This window comes from Nomascus leucogenys, chromosome 13 (assembly GCF_006542625.1).
Source record: "Nomascus leucogenys isolate Asia chromosome 13, Asia_NLE_v1, whole genome shotgun sequence".
Taxonomy (NCBI): domain Eukaryota; kingdom Metazoa; phylum Chordata; class Mammalia; order Primates; family Hylobatidae; genus Nomascus; species Nomascus leucogenys.
In genome coordinates, this window is record NC_044393.1 from 26,995,128 (window position 1) to 27,008,062 (window position 12,935).

The 12,935-nt window shown below is 40.8% G+C and overlaps 1 protein-coding gene across 2 annotated transcripts in view; it reads left to right on the forward strand.

The window, feature by feature from the left end:
- RBL1 (RB transcriptional corepressor like 1) overlaps nt 1-12,935 on the forward strand; it is a 93,377-nt gene that overhangs the window by 47,414 nt on the left and 33,028 nt on the right. For both annotated transcript variants that reach the window (XM_030826408.1, XM_003253543.4), the window contains exons 13-15: nt 2,446-2,610; nt 6,407-6,539; nt 10,575-10,841. In XM_030826408.1, the coding sequence (XP_030682268.1) occupies nt 2,446-2,610; nt 6,407-6,539; nt 10,575-10,841 (565 nt within the window). The remainder of the gene's footprint in view (nt 1-2,445; nt 2,611-6,406; nt 6,540-10,574; nt 10,842-12,935) is intronic.

Here is a 12,935-nt window from a genome sequence, read left to right on the forward strand (position 1 = left end):
GCTTTAACCTGGGAGGTGGAGGTTTGCAGTGAGCGGAGATCATACAATTGCACCCCAGCCTAGACGACAAGAGCAAAATTCTGTCTCAAAAAAAAAAAAAAAGATAATATATATTCCTTTTGGGTGAAACCAAGAACACAAGAGAGAGTTGAGCATACAGTGGCTCACACCTATAATCCCAGCACTTTGGAAAACTGAGGCTGGAGGATGGCTTGAGTCCAGGAGTTTGAGGTTACAGTGAGCTATGATTATGCCACCACAATCTAGCCTGGGCACCTAAGCAAGACCCTGTTTCAAACAAAAAAAAGAGAGAGAGAGAAGGTGAGAATATCAGTAAATTAAGTCAATCTTATAGCCTCAGTTCATTTGTTATCACGGACTTGAAAATGTGACCTGGAACTAGTACTTAACTTCAAATTTTCCATATTTATGAATGAAAATTATAATCCTGTTAAACAAATGCGTGATGAAGAACAAAAAATGCTTTCTACCAAGAGGAAAAAAGACCTAAAATTGATTTTGGTGATGGTCTAACTAATAAAGCTGTAATAATAGATTATGCTTCTTCCCCAAGTTTGAGCTAATTCAGTGTGAATGAATCTTACTTACCTTACCTTTATTTTTCTTGCTAGATCTATTTTTATTAATCTTTTCAAAATAAAACAGAGGTCATAGCTATTGAACTACATCATCACCCTCAAGTCATCACAGTCAATAATGTTTAATGTTACATAGTATCGAACTTTAAGACTAATGCTACTGTTATGCTTCTTGGCATGATTTAGTTAATATTTAGTCATCTAGGTACTTTTCTACTGGTGATAGAAAAATTGGTTTGAAGAGTTAAATGTTTATACCTAAAGTCTGCCTGAATTAAAGTTGTAGAAAATGCAGGTCATTGGAAAGCTTATCTGTGTGAATTACTGAGTGTGATTAAAGTATTTTTAGGTTTCTTAGGGAGAAGTGATTCTACTATACACTTACTTTAATGTCAATGTGTGTATTCAACTTTTGCCATTAGGAAAAAGTTTAGTTTTGTCAACAACCTCATAGTAATTTGTTTTTATTTATAACATCCTTATTTTATTCAAGAAGCTAAATGCCTTTGTTTTTTTATAGAGACTCGGTTTCACTATGTTGCCCAGGCTGGTCTCGAACTCCTGGTCTCAAGCAATCCTCTCACTGTGGCCTCCCAAAGTGCTGGGATTACAGGCATGAGCCACTGTGTCAGCCTCTTTTGTTTTTTTAAACGACATAAATGATACGTGCTCAATGAAGAAAATCATAATTTTCTTCAATGCCCAAGCCCATATGTGGGCCGGGCGTGGTGGCTCATGCCTATAATCCCAGCACTTTGGGAGGCCGAGGCGGGTGGATCATGAGGTCAGGAGATTGAGACCATCCTGGCTAATATAGTAAAACCCCATCTCTACTAAAAATACAAAAAATTAGCCAGGCATGGTGGCACGTGCCTGTAGTCCCAGCTACCCGGGAGGCTGAGGCAGGAGAATCGCTTGAACCCAGGAGGCAGAGATTGCAGTGAGCCGAGATGGCGCCGCTGTACTCCAGCCTGGGTGACAGAGCGAGACTCCGTCTCAAAATAAATAATAAATAAATAAATAAATAAATGTGAATATTAAAGTCATACATCATAATCTAATTATTAATCATATTATTAATATTTTGTGTATATAAACTTTATTCTAGATACTTCCCTTATAAAATGGAATTATAGTGTATATAAGCAAAGTCACTTTAAATAGTTCATTCATTCTGTTATTTTGAGTTAGTGGAAAAAATAGTCTGGAAAGGAGCAGTACATTCAAAATAGAACTAGACTTGGAACCCAAGACCTGACTTCTCCCACTGTTGGGCTGTTGACCAGTTTTCACCTATCGTTGCCTCAAGTTGTCATTTATAAAATAAAACGTGAAAAACAAATATATGTGAACATATTTTAAAGAACTTAAAAACTCCTTTATAAATTAGAAGATGTTAGTAAGCCACAGAATTATGGTTCAAAGATGACTTTGGTTCTGTGCCACAGAATAAGGCCACAGTGGCCGGGCGCAGTGGCTCACAACTGTAATCCCAACACTTTGGGAGGCCTAGGCGGGCAGATCACCTGAGGTCAGGAGTTCTAGACCAGCCTGGCCAACATGGTGAAACCTCGGCTCTACTAAAAACTACAAAAATTAGCCAGGTGTGGTGACGGGTGCCTGTAATCCCAGCTACTCGGGAGGCTGAGGCAGGAGAGTCACTTGAACCCGGGAGGCAGAGGTTGCAGTGAACCAAGATCGCACCACTGTACTCCAGCCTGGGCAACAGAGGGAAACTCCGTCTCAAAAAAAAAGAAGAAGAAAGCCACAGCTAGTCCTACATGCAACTCCAGACTAGAACTAACTGCTTGAAACCACATTGCCTTCTCACCTTTCTCCTCTGCAGGTTATTGAGGTGGTGATCCGCTCAGAAGAGGGGCTCTCAAGGGACATGGTGAAACACCTAAACAGCATTGAAGAACAGATTTTGGAGAGTTTAGCATGGAGTCACGATTCTGCACTGTGGGAGGCTCTCCAGGTTTCTGCAAACAAAGTTCCTACCTGTGAAGAAGTGAGTCTGGGCAAGGCTGATAATCCTATCATTAAAAAAAACAGCTTTATTGAGAGATAATTCCTATACCATACAGTTCACCCATTTTAAGTGTACAATTCAGTGGTTTTAGTATATAAATAGATATGTGCAGCCATAACCACAATTTTAGAATATATTCATCACTTCAAAAAGAAACCTACATCCTTTAGCTATCACTTCCCTACCCCTGAATATTCTCCCTAGCTGTAAGTAACCGCTAATCTACTTTCTGTCTCCATAAATTTGCCTATTCTAGACATTTCATATAAATGGAATCATAAAAATGTAGTCCTTTTTGACTGGGCGTCTGTCACTTAGCATAATGTTTTTAAGGTTCATCCATGTTGTAGAATGTATCAGTATTTCATTTCCTCTTTTTTTTAAGGCGGGGTTTCACTCTGTTGCCCGGGCTGGTGTGCAGTGGCGCAAATGTGGAGCACTGACTGCACCCTCAACTTCCTCGGCCCAAACGGTCCTTCTGCCTCTCAAGTAGCTGAGACCACAGGCACATACCACCACACCCATACCCGGCTAATTTTTTTTTTCTTTCTGTTTTTCTTTTTTTGAGACGGAGTCTTGCTCTGTCACCCAGGCTGGAGTGCAGTGGTGCAATGTCGGCTCACTGCAACATCTGCCTCCCAGTTCAAGCAATTCTCTGCTTCAGCCTCCCGTGTAGCTGGGATTATAGGCATGCACCACCACGCCTGGCTAATTTTTTTTGTACTTTTTTTAGTAGAGACGGGGTTTCACCATCTTGTCCAGGCTGTTCTTGAACTCCCAACCTCGTGCTCCACCTGCCTCAGCCTCCCAAAGTGCTGGGATTAGAGGCTAGAGGCTTGAGCCACCGCGCCTGGCCACACTCGGCTAATTGTGTGTGTGTGTGTGTGTGTGTGTGTGCACGCGTGGGCACGCGTGTGTGTGTAGAGACAGGATCTTGCCATGTTGCACAGGCTGATCTCAAACTCCTGAGCTCAAGCAGTCCTCCCATCTCAGCCTCCCAAAGTGCTAGAATTGCAAGTGTGAGCCACCACATCTGGCTCATTTCCTTTTATTGCCAAGTAATATTCCATTGTATGGATGCTACATTTTATTTATCCATTCACAGTTGATAAATATTTGTTTCCACCTTTTGACTGTTTTTTTTTTTTTGGCGAGGGGGTGGGGGACAAGGTCTCACTCTGTCACCCAGGCTGGAGTGCAATGGCACCATCACGGCTCACGGCAGCCTCGACCTCCCAGGCACAAATGATCTTCCCACAGCCTCCTGAGTAGCTGGGACTACAGGCACACACACCACACCTGGCTAATTTTTGTGGTTTTTGTAGAGGTAGGATCTCCCTATGTTGCCCAGGCTAGTCTTGAATTCCTGGGCTCAAGCGATCCTCCCGCCTCAGTTTTCCAAAGTGCTGGGATTACAGGCATGAGCCACCACAACTAACCCCTTTTGGCTATTATGAATGATGCTGCTGTGAACATTCAGGCACAAGTTTTTGTGTGAACATAGGTACATATGTTTTCATTTTTCTTGGAGTGGAATTGCGGGTTCATATGGTAACTCTGTTTAAGCTTTTGGGAAACTGTCAGACTGCTTTCTAAAATGGCTGCACCATTTTATTGTTCCCACTGTCAATGTAGAAAGATTCCAGTTTCTTCATATCCTTGCTAATGCTTGTTATTATCTGCCTTTTTAATCCTGCCATTCTAGTAGGAGTGAAGTAATATCTCATTGTGGTTTTGATTTGCATTTCCCTGGTGGCTAATGATGATCAACATCTTTTTATGTGCTTGTAAGCTATTTGCATATCCTTGGAGAAATGTCCATTCAGATCTTTTGCCCATTTTGTAATTGGGTTGTCTTTTTATTATTGAATTATTGGAGTTCTTCATATATTCTAGATACAAATCCCTTATCAGATAAATGATTTGCAAAACGTTTCTCCTATTTTCTAGGTTGTCTTTTCACTTTCTTTTTTTTTTTGAGACAAAGTCTTGCTTTGTCGCCCAGGCTGGAGTGCAGTGGCGTGATCTCGGCTCACTGCAAGCTCCACCTTCCGGGTTCACGCCATTCTCCAGCCCCAGCCTCCCGAGTAGCTGGGACTACAAGCACCCACCACCACGCCCAGCTAATTTCTTTGTATTTTTAGTAGAGACAGGGTTTCACCGTGTTAGCCAGGATGGTCTTCCAAAGTGCTGGGATTATAGGCATGAGCCACTGCTCCTGGCCTGTGTTTTTACTTTCTTTATGGTGTCTTTGAAATGCAAAAATTTTTAATTTTGATGGTGTCCAATTCAGATATTTTTTCTTTTGCTTATGCTTTTTGGTATCGTGTCTAGGAAACCATTAAACTTATTTAAAATTTTTCAAATGTCTGTATAAAGATTGAACACTTTTCATTGGTGTATTTAGAATTAAAAAATAAAAAACAGAGGCCGGGCGCGGTGGCTCATGACTATAATCCCAGCACTTTCGGAGGCCAAGGCAAGTGGATTGCCTGAGGTCAAGAGTTCGAGACCAGGCTGGCCAATATGGTGAAACCCTGTCTCTACTAAAAATACAAAAAATTAGCTGGGCGTGGTGGCACACACCCATAATCCCAGCTACTTGGGAGGCTGAGGCAGGAGAATTGCTTGAACCCGGGAGGTGGAGGTTACAGTGAGCTGAGATCGTGCCATTGCACTCCAGCCTGGACAACAGAGCAAGACTGTCTCTCAAAAAAAAAATTAAATGAATAAATAAATAAAATAAAAATTAAGTGTGCCCAGAGTTGTGCACAAATTACATTTTAAATAGTAGTATCGTGAGAAATTTTTTTTTGTCTACTTCTGTTATTCTTTCATAACTCTTGTCTTTTGATTCATCTTTGTTTTGTCTCCTTATGTACTTCATTAATCTTCTTGAATTTTTCCCTAATCGCAAACTACTAGAACTGTCCAAGGCCAGGAGGAATTGAAAAGAAGATGGTTTCTTGAAATCTCTCTTCTATACTTCTTTGGTCTTTTGCAGCAGACAGTAACTTATTGGGCCACTCTTCAATATTCATCAGTGTATTTCCATCGAAGAACTTCAAACTCCTTCAAGTTCAAAAAAGCTGTGAACTTGAAGAAGGATTAGTATTGAAGCCGTTGCTCTTGTAACTTACTAGTTTTGTGACCTTGGGCAAATTTCACATTCAGATCCTCAATTTTCTCATCCCTAACTGGAGAATGATACTGCCTACCTCATAGGTTTAGTTCTTGTGGTTGGGAACTTAACCTATATAAATTATAAGTTAAATGAAATGAACTCTTTCCATATGTTTGTTAACATTAAGAATTGAGCACTTTATCCAAGTTGTATTTTGTGAAGAAGTGAGAAAGAGAAATAAAATAGTAAAAAAAAAAAGTTAAGAAAACACTTTTTCGGCCAGGCACAGTGGCTCACGCCTGTAATCCCAGCACTTTGGGAGGCTGAGGTGGATGAATCATCTGAGGTCAGGAATTCGAGATTAGCCTGGCCAACATGATGAAACCTCGTCTCTACTAAAAATACAAAAATTAGCCGGGCATGATGGTACACGCCTGTAGTCCCAGCTATTCAGGAGGCTGAGGCAGGAGAATTACTTGAACCCGGGCGGTGGAGGTTGCAGTGAGCCGAAATCGTGCCACTGTACTCCAGCCTGGGCAACAGAATGAGGCTTTATCTCAAAAAAAAAAGAAAAGAAAAGAAAACATTTTTAATAAGTTTTAATCAGCAAGTTTATCTGTATGTAAATCAAAGAGTTTTTGTTTTCTACAGGTTATATTCCCAAATAACTTTGAAACAGGAAATGGAGGAAATGTACAGGGACATCTTCCCATGATGCCAATGTCTCCTCTAATGCACCCAAGAGTCAAGGAAGTTCGAACTGACAGTGGGAGTCTTCGAAGAGGTAGGTTCAACATTGGTAAAGGAATGAAAAAGTAACAAAGGGCATTTGGTTTTTTTGCAGAGAACATTTTAAGTCTTGTGAGTATATTATTAAGAAATCTAATTTTTTCAGCAGGATTCGGAAAGGAGCTTGATGCTTGTGCCAGCACTCCTGTGTAGCTCATTATACACTATATTATATACTATAGTGTATTCAATATTAATAGAATTTTAAATGTAATTTATTTAATAAATGTATGTAATCTTTCCTGAATGCTAATGGAGAACTGTTTAAATAAGCTAAAGTCAGGCATGATGGCATATTTCTGTAGTCCTAGCTACTCAGGAGGCTGAGGCAGGAGGATTGAGGATTGTGTTCTAACCCAGCCTGGGCAAAATAGTGAGACCCCCTTCATATCCCAGAAAAAGAAGAAATAAATAAAAAAGATAAGTGTATTAGTCTGTTCTCACGCTGCTAATAAAGACATACCCAAAGTTGGGTAATTTATAAAGGAAAGAGATTTGATTTACTCACAGTTCCACATGGCTGGAGAGGCCTCACAATCATGGTGGAAGGCAAAGGAAGAGCAAAGGCACATCTTACATGGCAGCAGGCAAGAGAGCTTGTGCAGGGGAACTCCTCTTGATAAAACCATCAGATCTCATGAGACTTATTCACTATCAGGAGAACAGCATGGGAAAGACCCACCCCCATGATTCAATGACCTCCCACCTGGTCCCTCCCATGACGTGGGAATTATGGGAACTACAATCAAGATGAGATTTGGGTGGGGACACAGCCAAACCATATCACTAAGCTAAATACCTACTTTTCCAAATTTCCCAAATTTATATTCTTCCTTTGCCTGTGTATGTCTCTGTAGCAAAACATTTAAAGCAAAATAAAATTTGTATTCTCTTTGGAATGCTTAAGTTCATCTAATAAACTAGTTATTTATACTCTTAAAATAGTTCATTTTGAGACTTACCAATGGAAAGATTTTAGTTCATTCTTCCTTATTTTCTCTTGTGACGTAGCGAGCGAGCTGATGTGTGTATCTTGTGGATTATATAGCACTTGGATTTTTAAAAATCAGTTAAAATCTCCTGACCACATAGTATCCCTTAACAAATCTTAGATGAACAAGTATTCAGGTTATATAGTATGGTACATCCATTTTTGGACTCTGTGTGATTGTGTATGTGTGTTTGTCTATCTATTTGTCTGTCTGCAATCTTTGCTTTACATGCAATGCAGGATCATAAAAATGACTGCAGGCCAGGCGCGGTGGCTCACACCTGTAATCCCAGCACTTTGGGAGGCCGAGGCAGGTAGATTATCTGAGGTCAAGAGTTCGAGACCAGCCTGCCCAACATGGTGAAACCCTGTCTCTACTAAAAATACAAAAATTAGCCAGGCATGGTGGTGCACACCTGTAATCCCAGCTGCTCAGGCAGCTAAGGCAGGAGAATTGCTTGAACCCAGGGGATGGAGTTTTGCCGTGAGCGGAGATCACACCACTGTACTCCAGTCTGGGGACAGAGCAAGACTCCATCTCAAAAAAAAAAAAAAAAATGGCTAGGCGCAGTGGCTTACGCCTGTAATCCTAGCACTTTGGGAGGCCGAGGCAGGCGGATTGCCTGAGCTCAGGAGTTCAAGACCAGCCCGGGCAACACAGTGAACACCAGTCCCTAGTAAAATACAAAAAATTAGCCAAGCATGGCAGCATGCGCCTGTAGTCCCAGCTACTTGGGAGGCTGAGGCAAGAGAATTGCTTGAACCCAGGAGGTGGAGGTTGCAGTGAGCCGAGATTGTGCCGCTACACTCCAGCCTGGGCGACAGAGCAAGACTCTGTCTCCAAAAAAAAAAAAAACAAGATTGCATAAGATGTGAATACTCAGTAATTTTAATCAGTGGGAATAATTATAATAATTATAATTGTTTTTTGACCTTTACAAATCTTGTCAAAATGTTAAAAAAAAAAAAAAGGCTCTTCTTACTGTCAGTTATTAATGTTTAGAGAAATGAAAAAATAGTAAAAATATTTAGTATACTATAATTTAAAACTTTCAAAATATTGAGAATTATTTTCTTTTTTAAAAACTTACCAAGAATAGTTTAAACTGTGCTTGCCACCTTCCCCTCATGTAATTTATAACTAAGTGAGCATCTTTTCTGTACCTTGACAGATTGTCATGTTTCTTTCTAAATTTGGAGCTGCTTTACATTTCTATATTCATTACATTCTTATTGAGTATCCACCATAGCTGTTCCAGTGCTGTGCTAAGAAAAGATCATTTCAGTGGATTTGCAGCTAACTTTATGGCTTCAACTCGAGTCTTGCCTTGAAATGTCACCTTTAAACATGCCTAGTCAGATTCAAGGGCTTGCGTGGATTTCTTAGATATAAGGCATTCACATGGACTCTTGTAAAGGAGTAATGGAAACAACTATAGAAATTTGCACTTGTTTACTGAAGACAGGGGAAGTGAAAGCTACTTTCATAAGCCCAAGAATTATGGAGATTTTTATTAAACTGTAACTATTTTACCAATCACCTCACTAATACAGAGAGCTTCTAAATCATTGCCAGGGGTCATTTTATTACCTTTTGAGCATGTTTTGAAAATAGATTACAGGGCCAGGCACAGTGGCTCACACCTGTAATCCCAGCACTTTGGGAGGCCGAGGTGGACAGATCACGAGGTCAGGAGATCAAGACCATCCTGGCTAACACGGTGAAATCCCTTCTCTACTAAAAATACAAAAAATTAGCCGGGCATGGTGGCGGCCGCCTGTAGTCCCAGCTACTCAGGAGGCAGAGGCAGGAGAATGGTGTGAACCCGGGAGGTAGAGCTTGCAGTGAGCCGAGATCATACCACTGCACTCCAGCCTGGGCAACACAGTGAGACTCCATCTCAAAAAAAAAAAAAAAAAGAAAGAAAAGAAAATAGATTACATGACTATCTAATTATCTAGTGAATGTAAAAATAAATAATGAAGCCTGGGCACAGTGGCTCGAGCTTGTAATCCCAACTGAGGCAGGTGGATCACCTGAGGTCAGGAGTTCAAGACCAGCCTGGCCAACATGGCGAAACCCCGTCTCTACTAAAAATAGAAAAGATAGCCAGGCATGGTGGCACATGCCTGTAGTCCCAGCTGCTTGGGAGGCTGAGGCAGGAGAATCACTTGAACCCAAGAGGCAGAGGTCACAGTAGGCCAAGATTGCACCACTGCACTCCAGCCTGGGTGAAAGAGCGAGACTCCATCTCATAAATAAATAAATACTTTTGTTTTAAAAGCATATTATTGACATACCTGTAAGGAATAATTGGTTGAGGGAAGAATTGTGGAAAAAGATGTAGAAAAGATGTAGGGTTGTAAGGGGCTAGAAAAACCCGTGCAGCTGGTAGAGAGGGAATGGAAAGCAGATCCTTTGAAAGGATAGCACAGGAAGAGAGGCAAAATCCGTAATCTTTATTTTTGATCAACACAGTACTGCCAATCCTCAGATTAAGGCAAGGTAAGCAGATTTATATCATCTTTACTCATATCTTCTGATAGATTTACTAAAGATGATTCCATATCTACTAAATTAGAAAGCCAGAGTTACTGTCTTAAACTTCTTGGAGTGCAAATATGCACAAAGAGGCAAAACTGTAACCCAAATTCCTGATTTTTGCTTTTGCTTCCCTTCTTCTCAGGTGCTCTCTACTAGGTAAGATTGGGAGATATTGGACTACTACTAAAATTTAGTGCTCACTTCATTCTACCTCTCAGCCTCTACTTTGTCCTTAATGTTTTGCTCCTTTAATGTAGGCAGAGGTTCAAGAAACCAGGAAGATGAGTGATCATAATTTTCACGTTTTATCGTAGTGACTTATTTCATGCCTCTTTCTCCCAGTAGACTACATACTCCATGAGGGCAAAGGCCATGTTATTCATATCTAGCTAGTGCCCAGCATAAGTAACTCACTATCTGTCGAGTGAATGAGTAAACCTAATTTATTATTTTGGAATACACTTCTGTTTTAAATTTATTTTTTTTTTTTTTAGATATGCAACCATTGTCTCCAATTTCTGTCCATGAACGCTACAGTTCTCCTACCGCAGGGAGTGCTAAGAGAAGACTCTTTGGAGAGGACCCCCCAAAGGAAATGCTTATGGACAAGATCATAACAGAAGGAACAAAATTGAAAATCGCTCCTTCTTCAAGCATTACTGTTGAAAATATATCAATTTTACCTGGTCAAACTCTCCTAACAATGGCCACAGCCCCAGTAACAGGAACAACAGGACATAAAGTTACAATTCCATTACATGGTAACATTATAGTGCATTTGTTTTGTATTTTTTCTGAGATAAAAATTTAAGAAATGTCTTAGTGGATTAGATCACATGATTTTTCTAACTCATTATTTTTTCTTGAACCTATACTTTTTTTTAAAAAAATAGATTTGATTTTTTTAAAGCAGTTGTAGATTCACAGCAAAATTCAGAGGAAAGTACAGACATTTCTCATATTCCCCCTTCCCCCACCAGAGGCATATAAAGCCTCCCCCATTATCAGTATTCCACATCAGAATGCTACATTTGTTACAGGTGATGAACCTACATTATTGACACATTACCCAACGCCCATAGTTTACATTAGGGTTCACTCTTGGTGAATAGTTTATTGATTTTGAGCATGTATAATGACATGTATCTGTCACTATAGCTCCATACAGAGTAGTTTCACTGCCCTATAAATCCTCTGTGCCCCACCTTTTCGTTTTGAACCTATAGTGGTTTTTTTTTTTATTTTCAAATTTTATAAATTTATTATCCTCTTTGTTTGTTTAGACTTATTTTACTTTTTCTTTTCTTCTTTTTTTATTTTTTGAGACAGGATCTCACTCTGTCACCCACGTTGGAGTACAGCAGCATGATCTCATCTCACTGCAACCTCTGCTCCCAGGCTCAAGTGATCGTCCCACCTCAGCCTCCTGAGTAGCTGGGACCACAGGCAAGTGCCACCACTCCCAGCTAATTTTTTGTATTTGTGGTACAGATGGGGTTTTACCATGTTGCCCAGGTCTCAAACTCCTGAGCTACTTTTAAAGTGTTCTTATCTGAGCTTTCCAATATGTATGTATTGAGCAAAACTTCTGTTTTTAACTAACAGCTCAAGTGCTCAAAATGTTAAAAAAAAAAAATTGCTTTTTTTTCCAATGAATTTGAACTATAAATGCATCACAGGCACATACAAAATAGAGAACAAAATGTGCTTTTTTTTCCAATAAATTTAAAGTATAAAAACAAAACCGAATATTCTTGTTTCTAGAAAATAAGGATTTATGTGGGGCATGGTAGCTTTCACCTGTAATCCCAGCACTTTGGGAGACCGAGGCAAGAGGATCACTTTAGCCTAGGAGTTTGAGACCCAGACTGGGCAACATAGCAATATCCTATCTCTGTAAAAAATTAAATTAGCTGGGCATGGTGATGTGTGCCTGTGGTCCCAGCTACTTAGGAGGCTGAGGCAGGAGAATCACTTGAGCCCAGGAATTTGAGGCTACAGTGAGCCATGATCTCGCTACTGTACTCCAGCCAGGACAACAGAGCAAGACGTCATCAAAAAAAAAGAGAAAGAAAAAGGGGGTCCGGGGGGCACTGGGCACAGTGGCTCACACCTATAATCCCAGCACTTTGGGAGGCTGAGGCAGGTGGATCACTTGAGGTCAGGAGTTTGAGACCAGCCTAGCCAATGTGGTGAAATCCCGTCTCTACTAAAAATACAGAAAAAAACATTAGCCTGGTGTGGTGGCACATGCCTGTAGTCCCAGCTACTCAGGAGGCTGAGGCAGGAGAATTGCTTGAACCTGGGAGGCAGAGGTCTCAGTGAGCCAAGATCAGGCCACTGCACTCCCACCTGGGTGACAGAGTGAGACTGTCTTAAAAAAAAAAAAAAAAAAAAAAAGGCCAGCTGCAGTGGCTCATGCCTGTAATCCTAGCATTTTGGGAAGCCAGGGCAGGCAGATGGCTTGAGCTGACGAGTTCGAGACTAACCTGGGCAACATAGCAAAACTCCCATCTCTAGAAAAAAAATACAGTCTGGGCACGGTAGCTCACGCCTGTAATCCCAGCACTTTGGGAGTCCAAGGAGGGCAGATCATGAGGTCAGGAGATCAAGACCATCCTGGCTAACATGGTGAAACCCCATCTCTACTAAAAATATTTTAAAAAATAGCTGGGTGTGGTAGCAGGCGCCTGTAGTTCCAGCTACTCAGGAGGCTAAGGCAGGAGAATTGCACCAGGGAGGCAGAGGTTGCAGTGAGCCAAGATCATGCCACTGCACTCCAGCCTGGGCAACAGAGCAAGACTCCATCTCAAAAAAAAAAAAAAATTATCAGGCTTGGTGGCTTGCACCTGTAG